The following is a 22096-nucleotide window of genomic DNA, read 5'->3' on the forward strand; positions in this document are numbered from 1 at the left end:
AGGCTGATGCCGAAAGCAATAAATAAATGAGTGAAGATGGATAAAGCCAGCTTTTATGTTCTTTAAGCAATAAAACCTTATGGCCAAGTACCTTAAAATGAATTTTTTTACGCTTACGTCGACTGTCTAAAATCCTAATTTTGTCGAAAAGTTGATGTTGGATCTAAGGTGAACTGTTCGAATACAAATGGACGTACTAAAAAACATAACAACTAGCTTCACCCTAGTACATTTTGCATTGCAGGTTACACAGGCGCACTGTGCGAGACAGACATAGACGAATGCCTCAGCAACCCCTGCCTGGCTGGGGGCGAATGCGTGGAGCTGTCGCGGGCAGAGAGCTCTGGCAGGACCCCGGAGCTGCCACCGGAATTCAAATACCAGCGAGCAGCGGGCTACGCGTGTCGCTGTCGGCCGGGATTTACAGGTACTGCGCTCCCGCCAAACACGAGGGACATCTGAGTGACAGACCTTTACGGAAATAACTGCGCATTCAATTGTGAGCGAAATAAAAGGTGTTACTGCACAAATGGCTCCTCTGGTGGCCACTGAAAATGTTGTTTCCAAGCAACATCTTTGGGGTCTCGTTTTTGTATATCTAGGATTAAAGAAAATTCTATTCTTTAGGTAGGTTTAATGGAATGGCCCAGCCGGAAGGGATCACAGAGCGCTCTGCCTTGAAACGGCTGTGGAAATGTATTGTGCGCGCGGACACCTTTGGGCTGCCATGTCATCAGCTCATGTCACATTTCATGGCAGCTTTCAAAGTGTCACTAGACGAACACTTTTTTAACATATTATTTTTGATTGCCGCCCTTATAGGATAGTATTGTGTCTTAGGCAGGTGCGCTAGCCCCCCCCCCCCCCCCCCACCCCCCCACGACGTCGTGTGTGTCAGCCCGGGCGGAGACAGCATCTAATTGCAGCCGCACCCGAGTACTTAACAGGTCTTTAAAAGACCATTTAGTTGTAAATGAGGCTTTTAGTTGTAAATGAGGCTTTTGTTGTGTGTTCACCCCTTCTTACAGCCACTCTGTCTAAATTCGGAAGAATTAGCCCCCCCCCCCACCCGAAATATGGAGTGTTAATCAGCTTTATGATTTGGGAGTAAAGTTTCTTGATGAGGTGTATGGTGGATAACTTTGAGACAATATTTGCTAGTAGATTGCAGGACCAGTTTGAGAAACAGGTAACATGCAATATCAGTGAAGTATGCTGAAACACAAAATCAAAATAAATATACAAGAAAGATATTGTCTATAGAAAAATACTAACCATAAAAAGACAAAAGAAGTTACTAACAAAAAATGTCCTCTGCAATAATTTGTAAAATGAATAACCATTGGATAACCATGGATATGTATTTTGATTATCATTGTGTTAGATTCAGTACACTGATTTCTATAAGTTAGTTAACTCATTAGTGTCTTCAATTTTCTTTAGTATTTTTAAACACTACAATGATAAGGTTGTGGTGTCCTGGGCAAAACCACTGCACAGCACTGGGCAATTTATCCATATTGAGGCAAATATTTATTTCAAAGTGTATGAACTTATTTTTTTAAAATAAGAACAGAACCAACCTTTTACTTTGCACATTTGCGCCTGTAGTGGATTTGCTGAATACTCTTCCTGTCCCATACTTTAATTTCACATTTCACAGCTGGAAGATTCTTTATTAACTGTCGAACAGCTTAACAAGTTGATAAAATAGTTTAAATAAGATACTTGGAAAACGTTTTGATTAGAATATTTAGCAGAAGCTAAATATAAGGAAGACCTTACATTTTGTTTGAAAATACTAATGGAATAATTGTCCCACGAAAAGTGAGATAAAAGCAGGACCCCAACCTTTTGGCCATGTGTGAAAAAAGGAATAGAACCCAAGTCATCTGTTTGCCGTGAAGGATCATTTGAGCTGTGTTAAGGGATTATGTACAACATATTTTGAAAGTTGATGCATGCAAATTCAGTCAAACACAAAGTGGGGAATATACCTTGAAGAATCTGGAATAAATTATCAAATTTTTTAGAATAGGTGTGCAGATATAAAGTTGTTGAACCAGTTGAGTCCTCATTTTACCTTTTTCCAAATGCTGCAGCTAAAACAATCTTCAAAATCGCATTTTTGTGTCAACTTGATGACTCATGAAACATGTTTTAGTAGTTTAGCTTATCCTACAGTACTACATGAAACGTTGACCAGGCTCAGGCTGGGTGGGGCAAGATATATCTCCAAGTCTGATTTTAGAGATATTTATTAGTGAATCAAACTTGCTTGACAGTCAAGACCTTTGGCACATTTATATAGTTGGGCTGAACATTCTAGCATCTTACATTTTCTTTTGAGTTGACGTCAGCCACTTCAGTGTTAATAAATCTAATTCACATTTTGTCCTATAGAATTAAAGGAGCTACATATGTCCAGAGGACTTCTTGACCTTTGCTGAGTCTGTTGTTGAGTATAATGTAACTTTCAGGAGCATGCAGGAAATGCTGAGGGTGATTATCTTGTTGTGGCAAAGATGCAAATTCCTAGTGGAAGAGGTGGACTATTTAGAGCACAATGTAACCCCAGAGTGGGAATTGGTCTTCAAAAATGCTTTTTTGAGGCTGTTAAAAACGTGCCACACATTTAGGACGGACAACATCTACTCTTGTTGGGACTACGTAAGCACTATGCTTGATGTCATCAATCTTTCCTCATTATGGAACCACAGATTATTTTACTTAGGAAACAGTCAATCTTTAGATGGTGTCCGCTACAACGGCAGTAATGTTAAGAGAACCTGGTTTGGGTCACATACATAATCCAGGGTCTTCCCCCTTCATTCTCCCATACACAAAACTTCATAATTCCCTTAATATAGACACTACCTTGCGATAGTTGCTTGAAATGTTAGTCTGTCCAGCCTTGTAAACAATGGTTTACAATGAAAATTATCTAGCCTGGTTAAGTGTGGTGGATCTAGAGAAGTAGATTTGGTGGGTTGAAATAGATAAAGCCTCTTGGTTAGATAAATGTTTATTTTGAACAAAGAGGACATGATAGCCTAGCTTAGCATCAATGTGCATGAAATAGAATTACTGTAGAATATTCGTTCAAAATAGCAAACCAGGTGAAGTTATATGAGGATAGTAATTAAAATATATTTACCCACTTGAATGCATATCAGCCAAAGATAATTAAATTTTTTGAGCACTCCATGATTGTACACATATTTTCTAGCTCTTTCTCTAATCTTTCCTCCAAATATCCACCGCTCATGCACCCTATTTTGTTCCACCATCCTTTCTCCAAACTCTCACTGAATTTTCCTTTTTATTTATTTATTTGTGTGTCCTTCCCCAAGCCAAGCCTCAAGTGCTTCTATTGCTTCTTCGTCCCCACTCACTCCTTGCTGCTTCTGTTTACCCGGTCTCCCAACCCACTCCTCTGTAATTCCATGTATGCCTTACAGCCCTTTACATTTATTTTTTACATTTTTGGTGGGTCTGGCAGCTGCCTTTTTTATTTCCCAGTTCAAATGACATCCAGATGCATATATCCCCTCACATTTTACAATTTTTTTTGCCGTTGCAAAACCTAATTAACAGAAAAGCATTGGCAAAGTGGCCAGTAGGTAAACATACATGACCTATTAACTTTGACACATTTTTAGGTTTCGCCTGGGGCACGGAGCGTAAGCTCCACCCCCAGAGAAATCTCTAGTCTACAGTTAGGGGGACTTGAATACGCCCCTCTGTTCCATTGGCTAACTCCATAAATGGAGGCTAGCCATTGGAACAGAGATCTGTCCGTCAAGGCCGGACCAGATTCGGGGGCGTTCCCGACATTTTTTTCCTCTCCACCCACTTCTGTTCGTCATCACGGTGGTGGGTGTGTGTTATTTTTTATTTTTCGAGTGGGCCTGTTTTGCTCCTTTTCAAAGTGTCTGTTGTTGGAGTTGGCTGCAAGATTCGACTTCCCACGAGGTGATCAGGTAAGGAGCATTTTGTTTAGAAATGTGCGTGCACCGTGATCCTTCCACCCTCCCGCTGTCCGTGCACCGTTCCTGCCCCCCCCTCGCCGTCCGTGTCCTCTCCCGCCGTTCGTGTCCTCTCCCGCCCCCCTCCCGCCATCCGTGTCCTCTACCGCCCACCTCCCGCCGTCCGTGTCCTCTCCCACCCCCCTCCCGCCATCCGTGTCCCCTCCCGCCCCCCTCCCACCGTCCGTGTCCTCTCCCGCCCCCGTGTCCTCGTAGGTGCTTGTTTGTTTTTACGACTGCCATCAAAGATCTGCAGGAACCGCTTGCGAAGACAGATTGAGTTGTCACCAGCAGTCCTGCTCAGATGCCGCCAATTACATGGGACTGGTAATTTCCACACGAAAGCCCAACAGCTGGGTGAGCAGTTTGGCCATTAGCAGGTTTCGGAATGGAATTTCTCCTTTTATGGCAATGGATTTAGGCCCCAGTCACGCGCTTTGCTTTGCTTTGCTTCGGAAGTGTTTTTACTTAATGCTGCGTTAGACAGAACGTGTCATTTCAGGGACGGAGCTATCGATTGTGCAGCCGGTTCAAAGGTCGTGAGGCCAAGGAGTGCGAGGAGCTCACTGCACCCCAATTCTGAATGCTTTTAGTTCTGAAACTTCGAGAAGGGACCCCATTTTCCTTGTTTACTTCAGGGCTTGCAATGTCCTTGTTATGCCATACCTTGCTTTGTCATCAGCCCTTTCGTCCTAATGTGTGAGTGAAATTTGAGACTGAAGAAATCCTCTACTCAGCATTTAACATCATTTATAGGTAAATCTGACAAGACGCTCGGCCAATGATTCCAGATGAATTGAACAAAAGTTCACAGCCATACCAGGTTAATTCCCTAGTTTCCTAAACATCCCTGATGCCCCAGACCAGCTGCCACTCTCTTGAATAACATGACCTAACAGTACTAGGGAAAAATACTGGAAAATAAGATGTTAATTTCAGAGATCTTGCAGTGACCACGCCATCTTTGGAGATGGTGGACAGCAGAATGCAAGATTGTAGTGATGACTTAGGCAAAGTAACAGAGCCCATCCCTCTCATGAGGCAGTCGGCGATAGACTTTCGTTCCGCAGACGTTTGGGAAACACTATAAGTGGGAGGCTGATGGTCATAAGAGGGTGATTTGAAAAGCATAGTCTCTACAACGTCATTCTCACTACAACTCACAAAGATACTCTGGTTGCCTGCCTTGCAGTGCTCACAAACCAGCCTCCCGTTTGGACATGGCAAGATGAGTAATATCAGGTCTGTAATGCCAGAGGGGATTTTTCTATTTCTTGAGTCCTTGAAAAGACTAGGTGTGATCCCAGCACATTCTGGCAGTCTGGACCCATGAGAGAACAAATCAAGGCAAGGTTTGTTTTTGTCGAGAAACACTCCAATCAATGGCATGCTTTCCCCCACAGCAACAGGCACATGAGGTGGTGTTTCTCAAGCAACAGTACGTTGGAGTTATTTACATACACAGTGCGTAGGGCCAGCTCAATGATGAATTTAGTACAGTTAGGCCTTGCAATAACTACCCATTCCACAGCTGTGAGACAGAGCTCCTTCTACCAAGAGCCATAGACAGAGGGCAGCAGCAAAAATAACCTAGACATACAGAGGTATCCAGTATAAAGGAGAGAGCGATTTCCTCGGTTGGAGGTGGTAACAAGGAGGGGTGATTGGCATAGAATTGAGATTCTGTGGAAGGGGGATGAAGAATATGGGATCTTAAGATCTGGCCCACTGGAAGGCCTCAGAACTTTGAGGCTTTAGTGAATCATCAGTCCTCCACCAGGCAAGACAATTTTTGAAACAATTACTCACTTCCGTAGAATAACACAGGGACATTTGTGATGAGGCGCGAGCAGAAGGAATGTTTATCTGCCAGGGAAGACATGTCTAAAACAGTACTTATCATCCCTCCAGGTCAGCAGAAGGACTCAGTAAAAAACCTGGGAATAACCTTTGACAATAGACTATATTTATGCCCTCAAGTCAAAAGGCTAGCAGGCATATAATTTGGAAATTGGAGATCCCTTAAGACATTTCTGCCCTTGCTATCCAGGCATTAATTACACCTAGAATAGATTATGGCAATGCACTACATCTGGGCATAGTGAAGTACTTAATGGACAAATTGCAAGTGATCCAGAATGCAGCAGCTCGCCTTCTGCTAAATGGGAAGAGAAGACAGCACAGCAGCTGGCATTTGCAGGGTCTTCACTGGTTGCCCATCAGGGAGAGGGTCACATTTAAAGCTCTGACCTGTTGCATGTTGCCTTGTATCAGACATGCCACAATTACCTTAGAGCTAGATTTCTCTTCTACAACCCTACTTGATATTTAGGATCTACCATCACCCCAGACACTTTCCACCCCCTTCCCCGCGCCCCTCACCTCGGGGTCCCTCTCAGCCGGAGTTGCTCCTCACCCACGGGTTCCTTATCACACCCTCGACTGTCCCTCCGGACCCGCGGCTCCTGCAGGTGTCTCCAATCACCGCCGGCAGCTCCTGCGCTCTCTCACCGCCGGCCCGGCTCTCCCTCTTCACGGGCACTCCTACCGAGGGAGGGAGCGACGCACTCTCGGAGGCAGCACAGGTGTCTCGCATCACAGCCTCGCTCCCTGCTGCTCAGCCGTCTCCCAGACACCCCACTGTCTCACATCACTCCCTACAGCTCTGCGGTGTCTTAGACACCCCGCTGTCTCACATCACTCCTTGCTCAGCGGTCTCTTAGACACCCCACTGTCTCACATCACTCCCTACTGAGCTGCCTCAGACACCCCGCTGCTCCCATACCGAGTATCTCACATCACCACCTGCTCAAATGTCTCTGAAACACCCCGCTGCTCCCACACTGGGCACCTCAGATGTCTCACACCACTCCCTGTCCCTCAGCATAATTCGACACCCCCCCACCCCTATTCCCATACTGGACAACTCGGATGTCTCACATCACTCCCTTTTAAGATGTCTCTCAGGTAACCCACGGCTCCCACACTGGATACAGATCAGGTGTCTCACATCACTCCTCCTCCTCAGCTGTCTCTGAAACATCCCACTGCTCCCACACGAGGTACCCCAGGTTCCTCACACCACAGACTCGACTCTATGCTCCTCAGCTTTCTCTCGGGCACTCCGCTGTTCACAGAGTGAGCACTCCAGCTGTCTCGCATGGAAGTCCGTGCCCCTCACCTGTCTCTGAGACACCCCACTGCTCCGACACTGGCCACCTCAGGTGTCTCACATCACAGTCCTCACTCTCTGCTCCTCAGCTGTCTCTCAGAATCCCTGATGTTCCAACAACTATTGTATTGTATTATATTGTTTATTTGAAGACAGTTTAAACAGCTTTATTTATTTTTTTTGCTTGTGCTTGCTCTCCTGCCCTGCCATTGACATTGTAAATGACAATGCCATTTATTTATGTTTAAAAAAAACCATAAATAAAAATAATGTCATGAGCAATGCCAATAGCTCTAACTTTTGCAAAGGCGAAACCGTTGCATTGTAAATGCTTGTTTTTTCTTTGATTCCAAAACCCAAGCAGTTACACAGAGATATTCCGTTCTCCTTTGCCCAGTTAATTGACATATCTGCAATGTTTATATCAATATTGGAACTTTAACATTTACCTAATCAACAGCTGAAGAAACAGTAGAGGTTTCTCCATTTAGCAGCATGCCTGCTACCAAACCTAAGGTACCAAGTTCACATCATCCCTCACCTTCACTGCCACTTCACTGACTTCCAGTCATTGTCAATTTACCCTCCGATCTGACTTTAATGCAGACAAACCATTTAATGTCATGTCCTGTAGCGCCTGTATACCGTTATTACACCCCACAGTGAACATTGTTTGCTAATCTTTTTGCAAACAGGTCCTCACTTGTGGTAGTTCTGTTCTGGAGGACTTTCCAGAGCAGGAAGGGCATTTCCCATTCTTGGAGAGACGTTTCTGCAATGATCGGCCAGTGAATCTGATGCTTGAGGAATATCTTGTCCTCTTTGGCATACCCCCTAAAACACAATTTCCCAGCACTGGTTTTTAGGTCTCGCCTCTCAATGCGCATGAGAATTGAGCAGAGCGAGACTAAAGCAACTTAAACAGACTTTACCCAACCAGTATCCCAACTGGCGATTTGGTGCTGTGCCCGTGCGCTTTTTGGTCAATGCGCAAGCACATTGACCTAAAATGCGCGTGCACATCATCAAATCGCCATCTGTTCCCCAGCAGCACTCCTCCCACACCTTTGAAGTGAAGCTTAGCTTCACTTCAAAGTCCCCTGCTGCTTAACACCCTCATCGCCGCTCTCCCAGCTCGGCCCCCTCCCCTGCCCGCCGTGTAGCATTTCTCCTCCCCCTCCCCTTCTCTGGCTTCCCTCATCGTGATAAGGTTTCTAGTCTTTGTGTAACGCAGGAACATTTATTATTTCTATCCAACACAATTATTAATGCAAGTTGGTAGATTTATGTAATCGATAATACCTGAATGTAAGAGGTTTATACTGTAGCATGGCCAGCGCATGTGAACGCTAAGCCTTTACTGTTATACTTAATAAGGCTCGCTGTCACTATTCTATTCTGTAGTTACTTAATACCAGCAATTAATGTTACCTAGGTTTGTCAAGTGTTGTCCATCTGACTGAACAATAAATTATTCAGGTGATAGTACTTTGCTAAATCACAGACTCCAGTCTGCATTATGCGTGTTATTTATTATTTATTATTTAACGATTTGTAGAGCGCCTGGTGACCCGGAGGCATCCCCGCGCTGTGAGGACTTGTGATGACCAAGGGAGGAAAGGGGTCCTATTTGGGGAAAAGGAGAGTTTTCAGTTTTTTGCGGAAGCGAAGGTGGCAGGGTTCCAGCCGCAGGCAGCGGGGGAGCGAGTTCCATCCTGAGGACGCTTTTACTGCGAAGCGTCGACCGCCAGTGCGCACCTTCCTGAATCTAGGGACATTGGCCAAACGCTCATTGTCCGAGCGCAGGAGTCTGGGTGCCTTGTATGGGGTGACCATGTCTCTCAAGATCGAAGGACCTAGACCGTTGAGGAGTTTGTGGGCGGTACACAAGGCCTTAAATTCTATCCTCTGTCGCACTGGAAGCCAGTGTAGGGCCTTGAGCGCTGGTCTGGCAGAGGCTCTGGAGGGGAGACTCATAAGGAGCCGGGCAGCCGCATTTTGGGTGCGCTGAAGTTTTGCCAGGGTAGATTCGGGGGCTCCTAGATAGACAGCGTTACTATAGTCTAGACGAGCAAGGATCAGACCTTGAACCAAGAGTTTCCTTGATAGGGGAGGGAGAAGCGGAAGGATCTTCCGGATGGAACGCATGAGTCCGAAGCTGGTTCCTGCTGTTTTGGCTGCCTGGGTCTTCATGGACATATCAGGTTCAAGCCAGACTCCCAAAGTCTTGATTTCCTTCTTCGGGGTGGGCACCTCGCCAAAAACATCGGGCCAGACCGATGGAGGGATAGTAGCCCATTTCTTGCCCATGAGCATGACTTCGGTTTTAGATCCGTTGAGCTTAAGTAATGACTCGCACATCCAGTGGTGGATTTCCTGGAGGCAGTTCAACAGATTGTCTGGGTGGTGGTCAAGATGTGAGAGTGAGACGACCAATTGCGTGTCGTCCGCGTAGCTCACTATCTTGATCCCGAATGGGGCAACTACATCCTCCAGAGGGGCCATATAGGCGTTAAACAAAGTGGGACTTAGCGAAGACCCTTGGGGGACTCCGCTAGAAAGAGGGAGTGAGGCTGAGCTGGAGTTGCCGTCCCATACCTGGAACGAGCGGCCCGATAGAAAAGACTCTATCCAGGCGAGCGCGGTGCCCCCGAGTCCTGGCCCGGCCAGCGGTGGAGTAAGACACGGTGGTTCACCGTGTCAAAGGCTGCACTAAGGTCCAGGAGGATCACTGCCACTGACCCTCCTGAATCCAAAATGCACCTTGCCTCCTCGATGACAGCGAGGAGGGCGGTGTCCGTGCCGTGGCCAGGACGAAACCCAGTTTGGGACCGCCGCAGAAGGTTGTTGGATTCGAGGAACTGGGACAGTTGGACATTGACCAGTTTCTCGGCCATTTTGCTAATGCCCGGGAGGAGCGAGATCGGCCTGTAGTTCGCCAAATCGGTGGGGTCCAGTTGAGGTTTTTTAAGAAGATGTTTGACTACTGCACCCTTCCAGCTCGGAGGGACAGAGCCTTGGGACAGCGAGATGTTAATCAGCTCCGTGATAGGGGACACGATGGCAGGGGCCACTGTTTTCAGGAATCTCATGGGAGCGGGGTGACAGGGGGAGCTGCTTTTCATCTTGGCCAGAGTCTTTCCCACTTCGCCCAGAGATACCGCCCTAAATGCGGTCAGCTGTGGATGTGGGATGTTTCCTGTATGGGTAACAGGTACATCAATGTCCCTGTGGTTAGACAGACTGGGAGGTGGGAGTGAGGCTAGGATACAGGAGATTTTGGAATCAAAGTAGGTTGCCAGTTCATCACTTCTGCCCGGAGGGGACCTGTTGGAAGAGGGGGGTGCTGGTATTTTCAGAAGCTATTTGGCGATGAGGTAGGACTTTCTCGCCAAATTGGTGGCATTTTTTATTCTAGCATCGTAATATGAGGCTTTAGTGAGTTTCAGGGTGGATTTATAGGTTCTCACCGACCTACGGTAGGTGTCTTTGCTGGAGTGGAGCCAGTCCTTTCTCCACAGTCGCTCCGCTTTTTTGCATTCCTTGCGGAGAGTTCTAAGTTCCGGGCTGAACCATGGGGCTGATCCTGTCTTTCCATTTTATCCTCACGGATTTTTATGGGGAGGATAGAATCAAGGGAGGTGGAGATCCACTCCCTGAAATTTCTGTCCGCTGTGACAGGGTCCTCCGAAGGACTAGGGGTTGTAGAGTTCAAGGCTCTGGCCCAGTCCTCTGTAGAGAGTCTGGACCATGCCCTGTCCCTGGTGTAGGTGGCGGGCTTGTGGGGCTTCCTGAATGCTCCTGGCAGGAAGAAAGGGACCAGAAAATGGTCCGTCCACGGGAGGGGAAGGGACGCTTTGGCTTGAAGGGTGTGGATATTGGTAAAAACTGGGTCTAGCAGGTGACCCTTGATGTGGGTGGCTCCGGAGTTGGTCAGTTGGAGGCCGTAGGCCGCCAGGTCTAGGATCAAATCGGCTGCCCCTGTGTCTAGGGGGTCGTCAAAATGGATGTTGAGGTCTCCTAGTATAGTGAAGTTGGAAGTAGAATGGGCCAGTGATGATATTGATTCTAGAAGGGCGCTAGCGAAGGGGCCAAAATGGCCGGGGGGGCGATATACTAGGAGGCCTGACAGTGAACTTGTCGGTGCCAGCTGGATGGTAAAATGACAGCTTTCTGAGTCCAAGATGTGGGCATCGTTAATTCTACAGGAGAAGTGATCCCGGTGGAGGATGGCTAGTCCGCCTCCTCTGCCAGAGGGACGTAGTTGGGACTGGATGAGGAAGGCCGGGGGTAGGGCTAAGACCACGTCCGAATCCGAGTGGGCAGTGAGCCACGTTTCCGTAAGGAACAGAATGTCGAGGTCGTGGTCTACCATTAGGTGGTTGATGAGCCGAGCATGCATAGTGAGTGACCTGCAATTCAGTGCGGCTAGTTTAAGGCCAGGGTGTGAGACGGGTGGATTGGTAAGTTGTAGCTGGACTGGGTGGCAAAGTGTACAGCTAGTGAAAGGTCCGTCTAAGTCATGAACATAATTGCACATAATGTTGTTAGTGGGTCTGAGACTTAGGAGGGCCCGGCGAGAGTAACTCACCCTAGTAAAAGCTGGCCCCGGCATAGGTTCTGGCCCTGAGCCCGTTTGAGCGCAGACGGGCTTGCCTTAGGTGCGCCTTCGGCGCGCAGATGGCGCTCCCGCTGCGCTCGTCCGCTGCGCTTCCTGGCCAGGCACATAATGAAGGCGTTTGCTGGAGAGGGAGGTCAGGAGGGCGTGTCCCAAGGGAGCGTGGCCAAGAAGGGCGTGGCCAAGAAGGGCGTGGCCCAGGTGTGTGTGGCCAAGAAGGGCGTGGCCCAAGGGGGCGTGGCCAAGAAGGGCATGGCCCAAGAGGGCGTGGCCTAGAGTGGGCGTGGTCACCGTCCACGCGGTGCCGAGATCGTTGGGGGCGTAGGAGGGGGTCGAGGCAGCGTGGTAGCGCTGGGGTCTGCTGCCCGTGCCAAGTGCCGCTCGAGAATGCCCAGGTGAGAGTGATTTTTAAAAGCACAACACAAAATCAATTAGAACGCGAGTATTCAATTTTTAAAATATAGCACAACAGTCCCGGCTTTCCGCCTCAGGACACAACAAGAACTAGTTGCCAGTCGCTTGCAATCAGCGTTTATATCTGGCGCTTGAAGGGGGCGTGGCCTAGAGTGGGCGTGGTCACCGTCCACGCGGTGCCGAGATTGTTGGGGGCGTAGGAGGGGGTCGAGGCAGCGTGGTAGCGCTGGGGTCTGCTGCCCGTGCCAAGTGCCGCTCGAGAATGCCCAGGTGAGAGTGATTTTTAAAAGCACAACACAAAATCAATTAGAACGCGAGTATTCAATTTTTAAAATATAGCACAACAGTCCCGGCTTTCCGCCTCAGGACACAACAAGAACTAGCTGCCAGTCGCTTGCAATCAGCGTTTATATCTGGCGCTTGAAGGGGGTGTGGCCTAGAGTGGGCGTGGTCACTGTCCACGCTGTGCCGAGATCGTTGGGGGCGTAGGAGGGGGACAAGGCAGCGTGGTAGTGCTGGGGTCTGCTGCCCGTGCCAAGTGCCGCTCGAGAATGCCCAGGTGAGAGTGATTTTTAAAAGCACAACACAAAATCAATTAGAACGCGAGTATTCAATTTTTAAAATATAGCACAGCAGTCCCGGCTTTCCGCCTCAGGACACAACAAGAACTAGCTGCCAGTCGCTTGCAATCAGCGTTTATATCTGGCGCTTGAAGGGGGCGTGGCCTAGAGTGGGCGTGGTCACCGTCCACGCGGTGCCGAGATCGTTGGGGGCGTAGGAGGGGGTCGAGGCAGCGTGGTAGCGCTGGGGTCTGCTGCCCGTGCCAAGTGCCGCTCGAAAATGCCCAGGTGAGAGTGATTTTTAAAAGCACAACACAAAATCAATTAGAACGCGAGTATTCAATTTTTAAAATATAGCACAACAGTCCCGGCTTTCCGCCTCAGGACACAACAAGAACTAGCTGCCAGTCGCTTGCAATCAGCGTTTATATCTGGCGCTTGAAGGGGGCGTGGCCTAGAGTGGGCGTGGTCACCGTCCACGCGGTGCCGAGATCGTTGGGGGCGTAGGAGGGGGTCGAGGCAGCGTGGTAGCGCTGGGGTCTGCTGCCCGTGCCAAGTGCCGCTCGAGAATGCCCAGGTGAGAGTGATTTTTAAAAGCACAACACAAAATCAATTAGAACGCGAGTATTCAATTTTTAAAATATAGCACAACAGTCCCGGCTTTCCGCCTCAGGACACACAGTGTTACTCAAACAACACTTACTTCCGCCATAATGTATCCAAAGAGTGCACTCTAATGTGGCAGGAATGAATTTGTCGGCAATCCCTGTGAAAGCACGGCCCACGCATGTATAGCATTTACTGGATCAAGATTACATCCAGCTAGCAGGAATGGAGGCAATTTCTGAAATATAAATCACCTATGTTCAAACACTGATTATTTCATGCATTTGACTAGCCTCCATTGTGCCGTTTAAAACACAATATTTTTTCAAATCAAGGCTCGGCCCCCTCCCGTGCCCACTGTGTCGCATTTCTCCTCCCCCCTCCCCTTCTCTGCCTTCCCTCATCGTGATAAGGTCGCTCTCCCCGCTCGGCCCCCTCCCCTGCCCGCCGTGTCGCATTTCTCCTCCCCCTCCCCTTCTCTGCCTTCCCTCATCGTGATAAGGTTTCTAGTCTTTGTGTAACGCAGGAACATTTATTATTTCTATCCAACACAATTATTAATGCAAGTTGGTAGATTTATGTAATCGATAATACCTGAATGTAAGAGGTTTATACTGTAGCATGGCCAGCGCATGTGAACGCTAAGCCTTTACTGTTATACTTAATAAGGCTCGCTGTCACTATTCTATTCTGTAGTTACTTAATACCAGCAATTAATGTTACCTAGGTTTGTCAAGTGTTGTCCATCTGACTGAACAATAAATTATTCAGGTGATAGTACTTTGGTAAATCACAGACTCCAGTCTGCATTATGCGTGTTACTCAAACAACACTTACTTCCGCCATAATGTATCCAAAGAGTGCACCCTAATGTGGCAGGAATTAATTTGTCGACAATCCCTGTGAAAGCACGGCCCACGCATGTATAGCATTTACTGGATCAAGATTACATCCAGCTAGCAGGAATGGAGGCAATTTCTGAAATATAAATCACCTATGTTCAAACACTGATTATTTCATGCATTTGACTAGTCTCCATTGTGCCGTTTAAAACACAATATTTTTTCAAATCAAGGAATGATTTGGTTAGCTTCCTAGCATTAACTCACTCTATCTATCTATCTATCTATCTATCTATCTATCTATCTATCTATCTATCTATCTATCTATCTATCTATCTATCTATCTATCTATCTATCTATCGCCATTCACTCTATCTATCTATCTATCTATCTATCTATCTATCTATCTATCTATCTATCTATCTATCTATCTATCTATCGCCACTCACTCTATCTATCTATCACCCTCACAGCATCACTCTGTGCAACCATTCAACAACAACTGGTTCAAATATGTTCTCTCAATGTTTCAAGCTTTATTACAATTGTCACAAAAATATGTTAATATTTCACCTCTGTTCTTGGATTTTTGTCACAATAAAATACACTGAACATATTCTTCACAAAAGTTATTTACAATACTTTAAGCTATTGCTATTATAAATTACAAGAAATTTTATTTAAGTATTCTTTAAAAAAATTAAAAGCCATTTGTATTTGTAATATGAATACATCTAAGTCACGTACATACAAAACATGTTGCATTACAAATGCTATAGGTGTCACATTTACAAAAGTTAAAAGTATTGGCATTGTAAATGACAAAGCTATTAATTTTGCTATTTCAAGACCAACACATAAAAAAAATTGTCATTTACAAAACCAATAGATCCAACTTTTCTAATGCGAGACCTATTGCATTTCCAATGCTTGTTAATTTTGCCATCCTGACTCTTTCACCGGACAACTATTGTTACTGCTTGCCTCTTCATGGGCATGCTTTATTGCTATCTTTCCACTTAAGATTCCACCAAACTCTTTACTCGTTTACTCTAATTCAACAATGTGAAATGCAGACTGTGCCCAAAGTATGGGAGCACATTTCTACATAATATTGATATGCACGTCACCTGAATTATACACTTTCAATTAGATTGTCACTTTCAATTTTACAATTATGTAATATTAAAAATCACTAAAAATAAACGAAGGCCTAAAATATAGAAGAGACGCCATTAGCAGAGTTTTATAAAGCTATTCAAGTCAGACAGGTATTGTCGTCCTATAGGAAATTCCATGAAGACCTCTGTATGGCCAATTCTTTTACTTTCTAGACTCCTAGGGGCTTATTTACAAACCCCTTGAGCCACCGGTGCGTCACTTTTAATGAGATAGGCGAGGCACCAATGGCACAAGTGGCTTGTAAATAACTCCTACATTTTTACCTCTGTTGCAGTCAGTGTGAAATTGATTTTCTCCTTATGTTGGTGCATATTTTTAAGTGTAGGACTGCTCTGACATAAAGTTAACACTAGGCTGACACTGGGAGACATGAGATATTAACAACTGCCATTGTGATATCTAACTATAGAAGCACTTTTACCTATGTGACTCGGTTATAGGATTGTAAACTATAATGTCAATATTTACAATTCAGGACCATGTTATGAAGATCAGGCTAGGACAATTCTATCTCAGAAAAAAAGTGAAAACTGAGTCGCGCGAGCGCGTCGACAAGATGGCCGCCGCCACCGGAGCTCTGTGACTTCCTCAGCCCTATGAGCTGATTTACGACGATTTTTGGTCAAGGTTTGCTCAATTTTACTAGCGCTTGCTTCCTACACCGACCCCCTTAACTTACCTGCGTTTTTCAGGCGTTTTCTTCACACGGGGGTCCTTCTGCCTGCTTCCTGGCTCCTCTCCCCTGCCTCTGCTCCAGCTCTGCCGATTTCCTCAGCACAGGGGGCGGTGCATTTACAAAGAAAGGGCCTGGCTTGAGCCTAGCCACTCCCACATTCCACCTTAATTCTTGCACTGCCTTTTTTCAAGAGCTTTTGGAGCTTTTTATACCCTTTTCCCTCATATTTATTAAATTTTGAGGTGGATTCTGATTATCTGCATTTTTCTGACGCAAAAAGATGGTTTTTCTCCTCAAGATGGAAAACAAAAATTCTGCTAATAACAAAAGGAAGCAGCAGGTGTCTCCTCCCCCAAATAAATCTAAGGTTGTTGAAACTTCTGAACCCTCACTTACTCTGATACTGGAAGAAATTAAAGCGCTGCGCATGAACACTGATACTATTGCAAATGAAGTGAAAAATGTTCGCAAAGATATGGCGTCCATGTCCATGAAAGTTTCTGATAATACTATTAAAATTCAGGACAATAAAACTAAACTCAACGCTTTTACACCTTTGATGGCTCAGATAGTACCAATGCATAACCAATTACTGGAATTGGAAAACCGTAATAGACAATATAAGATCCGCATTTTCAATCTGCCTGAAGAAGTTGAGGGCTCCGACTGTCGCTTGTACTTGGAATCTTTGCTTCCTGGTCTTCTAAATATCACATTTCCAGAAAAATTTGAGGTGGATAAAGCACATAGAATTCCCTCACACAGGAATCCACGCCACACCAAACCCAGGCAAATGATTTTTAAGGTCTTGCGACACCATCACTTGGTCCTCATAAGGAAAGCTGCCAGAGACATTCCTTCGCTTCTGGTAAATGGTTCCAAAATATTTATCCATCAAGACTTTGCTAAGGAAACGGTTGCTATTCGCAAGGAATTTTCTTCTCTTCGTCCACAATTGAGAAGCCTTGGTTTTAAGTATGGTCTATTTGATCCGTCTACAATGCGAGTTTGGAAAGATACCTTCTCAAAATCTTTTCATCGTCCTGAAGACTTAAGACTTTTTCTGGATCAACAAGCTTCGTCATCAATGGATACTCATGCTCCTATTACCTGAATGCATTTAATTTGAGCACTCCTGGCGATTATTCTTTCTTCATGGGCTCCAACGGTTTCCGGCCATGCTTGTGGAACGGGTGTGCGTCTCTGTGTCCTTATTTATGTGCCCTGTTTGTAGCTTTTTCTTCCTTTTCTGTTTCTTCCTTTTGTGTCTTTCCCTACCTTTTCTGGCTTTCTACGTAGTTACTTTTCTTCCATGGCTGTTCTCCCTCTTCTCTTCCTTTGACTCCTTTCTTCCTCTTCATTATAATTCTTCATGGCTGCTACTCATGATGTTAAAATAGTTTCCCTTAATGTCAAAGGTCTGCGACATCCAGTTAAAAGAACTAAAATTTTAGACTACTTGGGTGCTTCTAAAGCTGACATATGTTTTCTTCAAGAAACGCATGTTGATGACAACATTTTACAATATATGAAGAAAAAGTGGGTGGACACTATTGTCTCATCGCCTGCCCTTGGTAAGAAAAATGATGTTGCGATTTTCTTTGCAAAGAGATTACACTGCCAGATTCTTAGTAAGTTTACAGATACAGAAGGTAGATTTATTGTTGTTAAAGTTAAAATTCATGACTCCACCTTCTTTTTGCTCAATATCTATGGCCCCGCGGCCGATGACCCATCGTTTTGGTCTAACTTATCTACTGAAGTTCTAAAGTTGGGACAAGTTCCTTTGATTGTTGGAGGGGATTTTAATGTGATCATTGATCCGCTACTTGATAGACTTTCTACTACTAAGTTTAGACCCCCTAAAGTTTTTCATGCTTTTAAATCTTTCCTTAGTACAACCAAACTAGCTGATATATGGAGACTACACTTCCCCACTGAAAAATGGTTTTCTTTTTTCTCTAATCCCCATAATTCTCATTCAAGGATTGATTATTTTTTGATTTCACCTTCCCTACTTCAGTCAGCTACAAATCCTGTTATAGGTACTATAGACATTTCTGATCATGCTTTAATTTCATTTGTCTTAAATATCTCTTCTACTTTCACTAAACAAAATAGGTGGCGTATGAACTCGAGCATTGTCCTTAGTGACAAGCATAAACCTAAATTATTGCAGGCTATACAAGACTATTTTTTGTTCAACCCTGAAGCTCCACATCAATTGTCACCAGATGGGATGCATTTAATGCCTACATTAGAGGTACCACTATTTCTATTATGGCTCATAAGAACAAACAATTTAACGCTAACATTAAACATTTGGAAAAGCAGATTGCTAAATTTGAGCGTTTGTTTATCTCTTCTAATGACCCTCAGTACAAACTTACACTTCAAAAACTCCGCTATGAATTTAATGCCGTCCTTAGTCAGAGAGCAGGAGTCCAACTTACAAAATCCAATGCTAAATTTCGTTTTAATACCAATAGATCTGGAAAACTCCTTGCTAACTACTTAAGAATTAAAAGAGATAAGACTCAGATAACCTCAATACGAGGTTCTCAAGGCCAAGTGGCTATTTCCCATAACGATATTGTACAAGAATTTTTACGTTTTTATTCTACCCTTTATAGTAAAACTGACACCTGTCCTGAATCTTTAATTGATTCTTTTTTAAATAAGTGCAATTTGCCCCATATTTCTTTATCAGATAGAACAGGTCTAGATTCACCAATTACTTCTGAGGAAATTTTGCTTGCCATTAAGTCACTTCCCAAGAATAAATCCCCAGGTCCGGATGGTATCCCAGCAGAATTTTATAAAGAATTTCAATCTCACCTCCTCCCTTATTTGAGTACACTTTTCTCTCATTTTGGTTCCTCTGGTACTATCTCAGGCTCTTTTACAGACACTTTAATCATTGTTCTGCCCAAGCCTGATAAAGATCCTACCTTGGTATCTAATTATCGTCCCATCTCCCTAATAAATCAGGATTGTAAGCTTTATGCGAAAGTCCTTGCTACCAGATTAGCTCCTGTCCTCCATTCCATTATTCACCCAGATCAATCTGGTTTCATGAAAAATAGATATTCTGCTAATAATACTAGAACTCTACTACACATTATTGAACAAAGTTCTCACCTTACTTCTCCTGCGGGAGTGATGGCCTTAGATGCAGAAAAAGCATTTGACAAGATTCACTGGCAATTTTTATTTAAAACTTTATTGTCCTTTGATTTTGGTGCCCCTTTTATTCGTATGATTTCTGCTTTATATTTTGCCCCTACTGCTCGTTTGCTTATTAATGGTCAAATTTCTAGTCAATTTCCTCTCTTTAGAGGTACTAGGCAAGGTTGTAACCTTTCCCCACTGTTATTTCTCTTAGGTATTGAACCTTTTCTTAATTATATTCGCCTTTGTGATGACATTCAGGGTATTGTGATCAATGATGTAACTATTAAAACTTTAGCCTATGCAGATGATGTTTTATTATTTATTAATAACCCTCTTTCTTCTGTTCCTTCCCTATTAGACATTATTGCACAATACTCTATGGTTTCAGGTTACAAATTGAATGTGAGAAAGACTGAATTTTTTCCTTTAAATATGTTTTGTACCTCGGAGATGCTCCCGAACACAGATATTATTTGGCAAACAACTAAACTTAAGTACTTGGGTATTCTATTTGCTTCATCGCTGCCAGCTACATTAAAACTTAATTCTGATTTCATAATTGACTACATTAAAAACAAAACGCCCAAGTGGTCTGCCCTTTATCTCACTTGGTGGGGAAGAATGGAATCTATAAAAATGAATATAGCGCCAAAGGTCTTTTACTCTTTAGCTATGATTCCCACCCAATTTCCTCTCAGATTTTATAAAACTGTTGACGCTCTTTTATCTAAATTCCTTTGGTCTAACAAAGTCCCCCGTATTGCTTACAAGAAGTTAAAACTCCCAAGTCCCAGGTTGGTTTTTCCCTTCCAGACTTTCACCTCTACCATAAAGCTTTTATCTTAAAGCAGAGTTCCCTTTGGTTTAATACTTCACATATGGTAAAACCTCCAATTTGGTTGGATATTGAAACCTCCATTGTGCGGCTCTTTTCTTTACCCTCCTTGATGTCGATGTCATCTACAGCGAAGGTTGTTCATCTTTCCTCTATCATTAAGTCCTCCAGATTGATAATTAATGACTTGATTCAAATTTTGATTTACCCCTACTCTCCACAGTCCACTTGTCTTTATGACACAGTGCCCTACTTAAATTGAACAGAAACATTACATTCTGGTCCTCTTGGATTTCAAAAGGGATTTTATATCTTAAAGATGTATTTAATGGTAATGCTTTTATTCCTTTTGAGCAGCTACAGTTAAAGTTTGGTATCCCAGCTACTGACCTTTTGAAATATCAATTTTTATGTAACTCTATTTTGGATTCCTTCCCCAATGGTATTCCCTCTTCCACCACAAATGACTTTTTAATTTACCTTACAGCTGTAACATCGTCCCCAAAAGCTGTCTCTGTTTTTTATAAAAAACTTACCACCTCACAGGGCTCCAATGTTCAGATTATTTCATCGTTCTGGAACAATGAACTTTCCATCTCCCTGTCAGATGACTCCTGGTCCTCTATATGGCTTAACAGTATCTCTGGCTGGCTCCCAGTGTCCTTTTACCAAACCAATGCTGATATTTTATTTAACACTTTATGGACTCCATCACGTCTATGTCGTGCAAAACTGTTACCCTCTGATGTTTGTTGGCACTGCAACGCTAGCCCTGGTTCACTTCGCCATATGTTATTTGATTGTCCAGTTATTATGAAATTTTGGTTGGAAGTATGGAGTGTAATTTTGAAAATTTTACCTTTACAAGATGATATTTCCTTTACTTTGTTAATTTGCAAATCGATTGCCCTAACTCTTCCCCTTACTGAGTCAGAGGCAAAATTGTTTAATTTTCTAATCACAGCTGCCTTGAAATCCATTACTTTCTGTTGGAAAGATGCTTCTTCTCTTTCAGTCCATGCTTGGTGGTCATGGATCACCTTTACGAGGAGAGGTGCACAGCTATCTCTTAAAGGCGTCACTCATCATTCACAATCATTTCAGTCGTTTTGGTCTCCTATTGATTCATATGTTCTGCAATGATATTGTTATATATTTTCTTATGTTCTCTTTTTACATTACATTTTCACTGTAACTCTGTCTTTTATGAATTTATGATCCTATGACATGTTATTTCCCTCCCCTCTCCCCCCTTTTTTTCCCCCTTCCCCTTCCTCTTCACTTGCGATTTTCTTTTTATTTCTATATATCACTATTGCGAATTTTGGTTTAATGCATTTCTTATTGATTATTTGATCACTTACGCTTGTAACTTCCTTCTTCTTTTTTTTGTATTGTACTTGTTTTTTTCATTTTGTCTTAAAACTTAATAAAATTTTTCTGAACAAAAAAAAAAAAAGAAAAAAAGTGGAAACAATGAGAATCAGACAAAAACACACAGGGAACAGATTAAATAAATGTGTTTGACTTTAGTCTGAAGCAGACCTTAGGCAAGGTGACTGAATGTCGAATTGCCATAACATATTTTGAATCAATGTCATTAACCATCTAAAAATATCTGGTCAAAATCATGCCCACTGCCACATAAAGACTTGCATCTATCTGTGAGAGACAGGAGATCAAAACAGAAGCCCACGTCCTCCTTCGGCCTCCTCTGTAGTTGTCTCAATGTCAGAATATACATTGGCTTAGAAATATCCTAAATTATAAAGGAAACAGGAGAGTTACAGGGGCCATTATGTTACTTGCATCTTAATATGGTGGTTGGTAGACTGTTTTCAAGAATTTTAACACTGCATCAACAATGTATACTACTTCACATGTGGTGAGATGTAAACATCCCTCAGCTAGTAGTTATGTTATCCAGGCGCAGCAAAGTAAAATGTTTAGCCAGAGAGTCTTCCTCAAACTATGCAGAGAAAGAAGCCT

General features: G+C 44.0%; 1 protein-coding gene across 1 annotated transcript in view; it reads left to right on the forward strand.

Moving 5' to 3' along the window:
* CRB1 (crumbs cell polarity complex component 1) overlaps positions 1–22096 on the forward strand; it is a 713161-nt gene that overhangs the window by 393001 nt on the left and 298064 nt on the right. Inside the window, exon 5 of the mRNA XM_086954812.1 lies at positions 245–427. Within this exon, the coding sequence (XP_086810938.1) occupies positions 245–427 (183 nt within the window). The remainder of the gene's footprint in view (positions 1–244; positions 428–22096) is intronic.

The sequence above is a fragment of the Lissotriton vulgaris genome, chromosome 1_1 (assembly GCF_964263255.1).
Source record: "Lissotriton vulgaris chromosome 1_1, aLisVul1.2, whole genome shotgun sequence".
NCBI lineage: Eukaryota > Metazoa > Chordata > Amphibia > Caudata > Salamandridae > Lissotriton > Lissotriton vulgaris.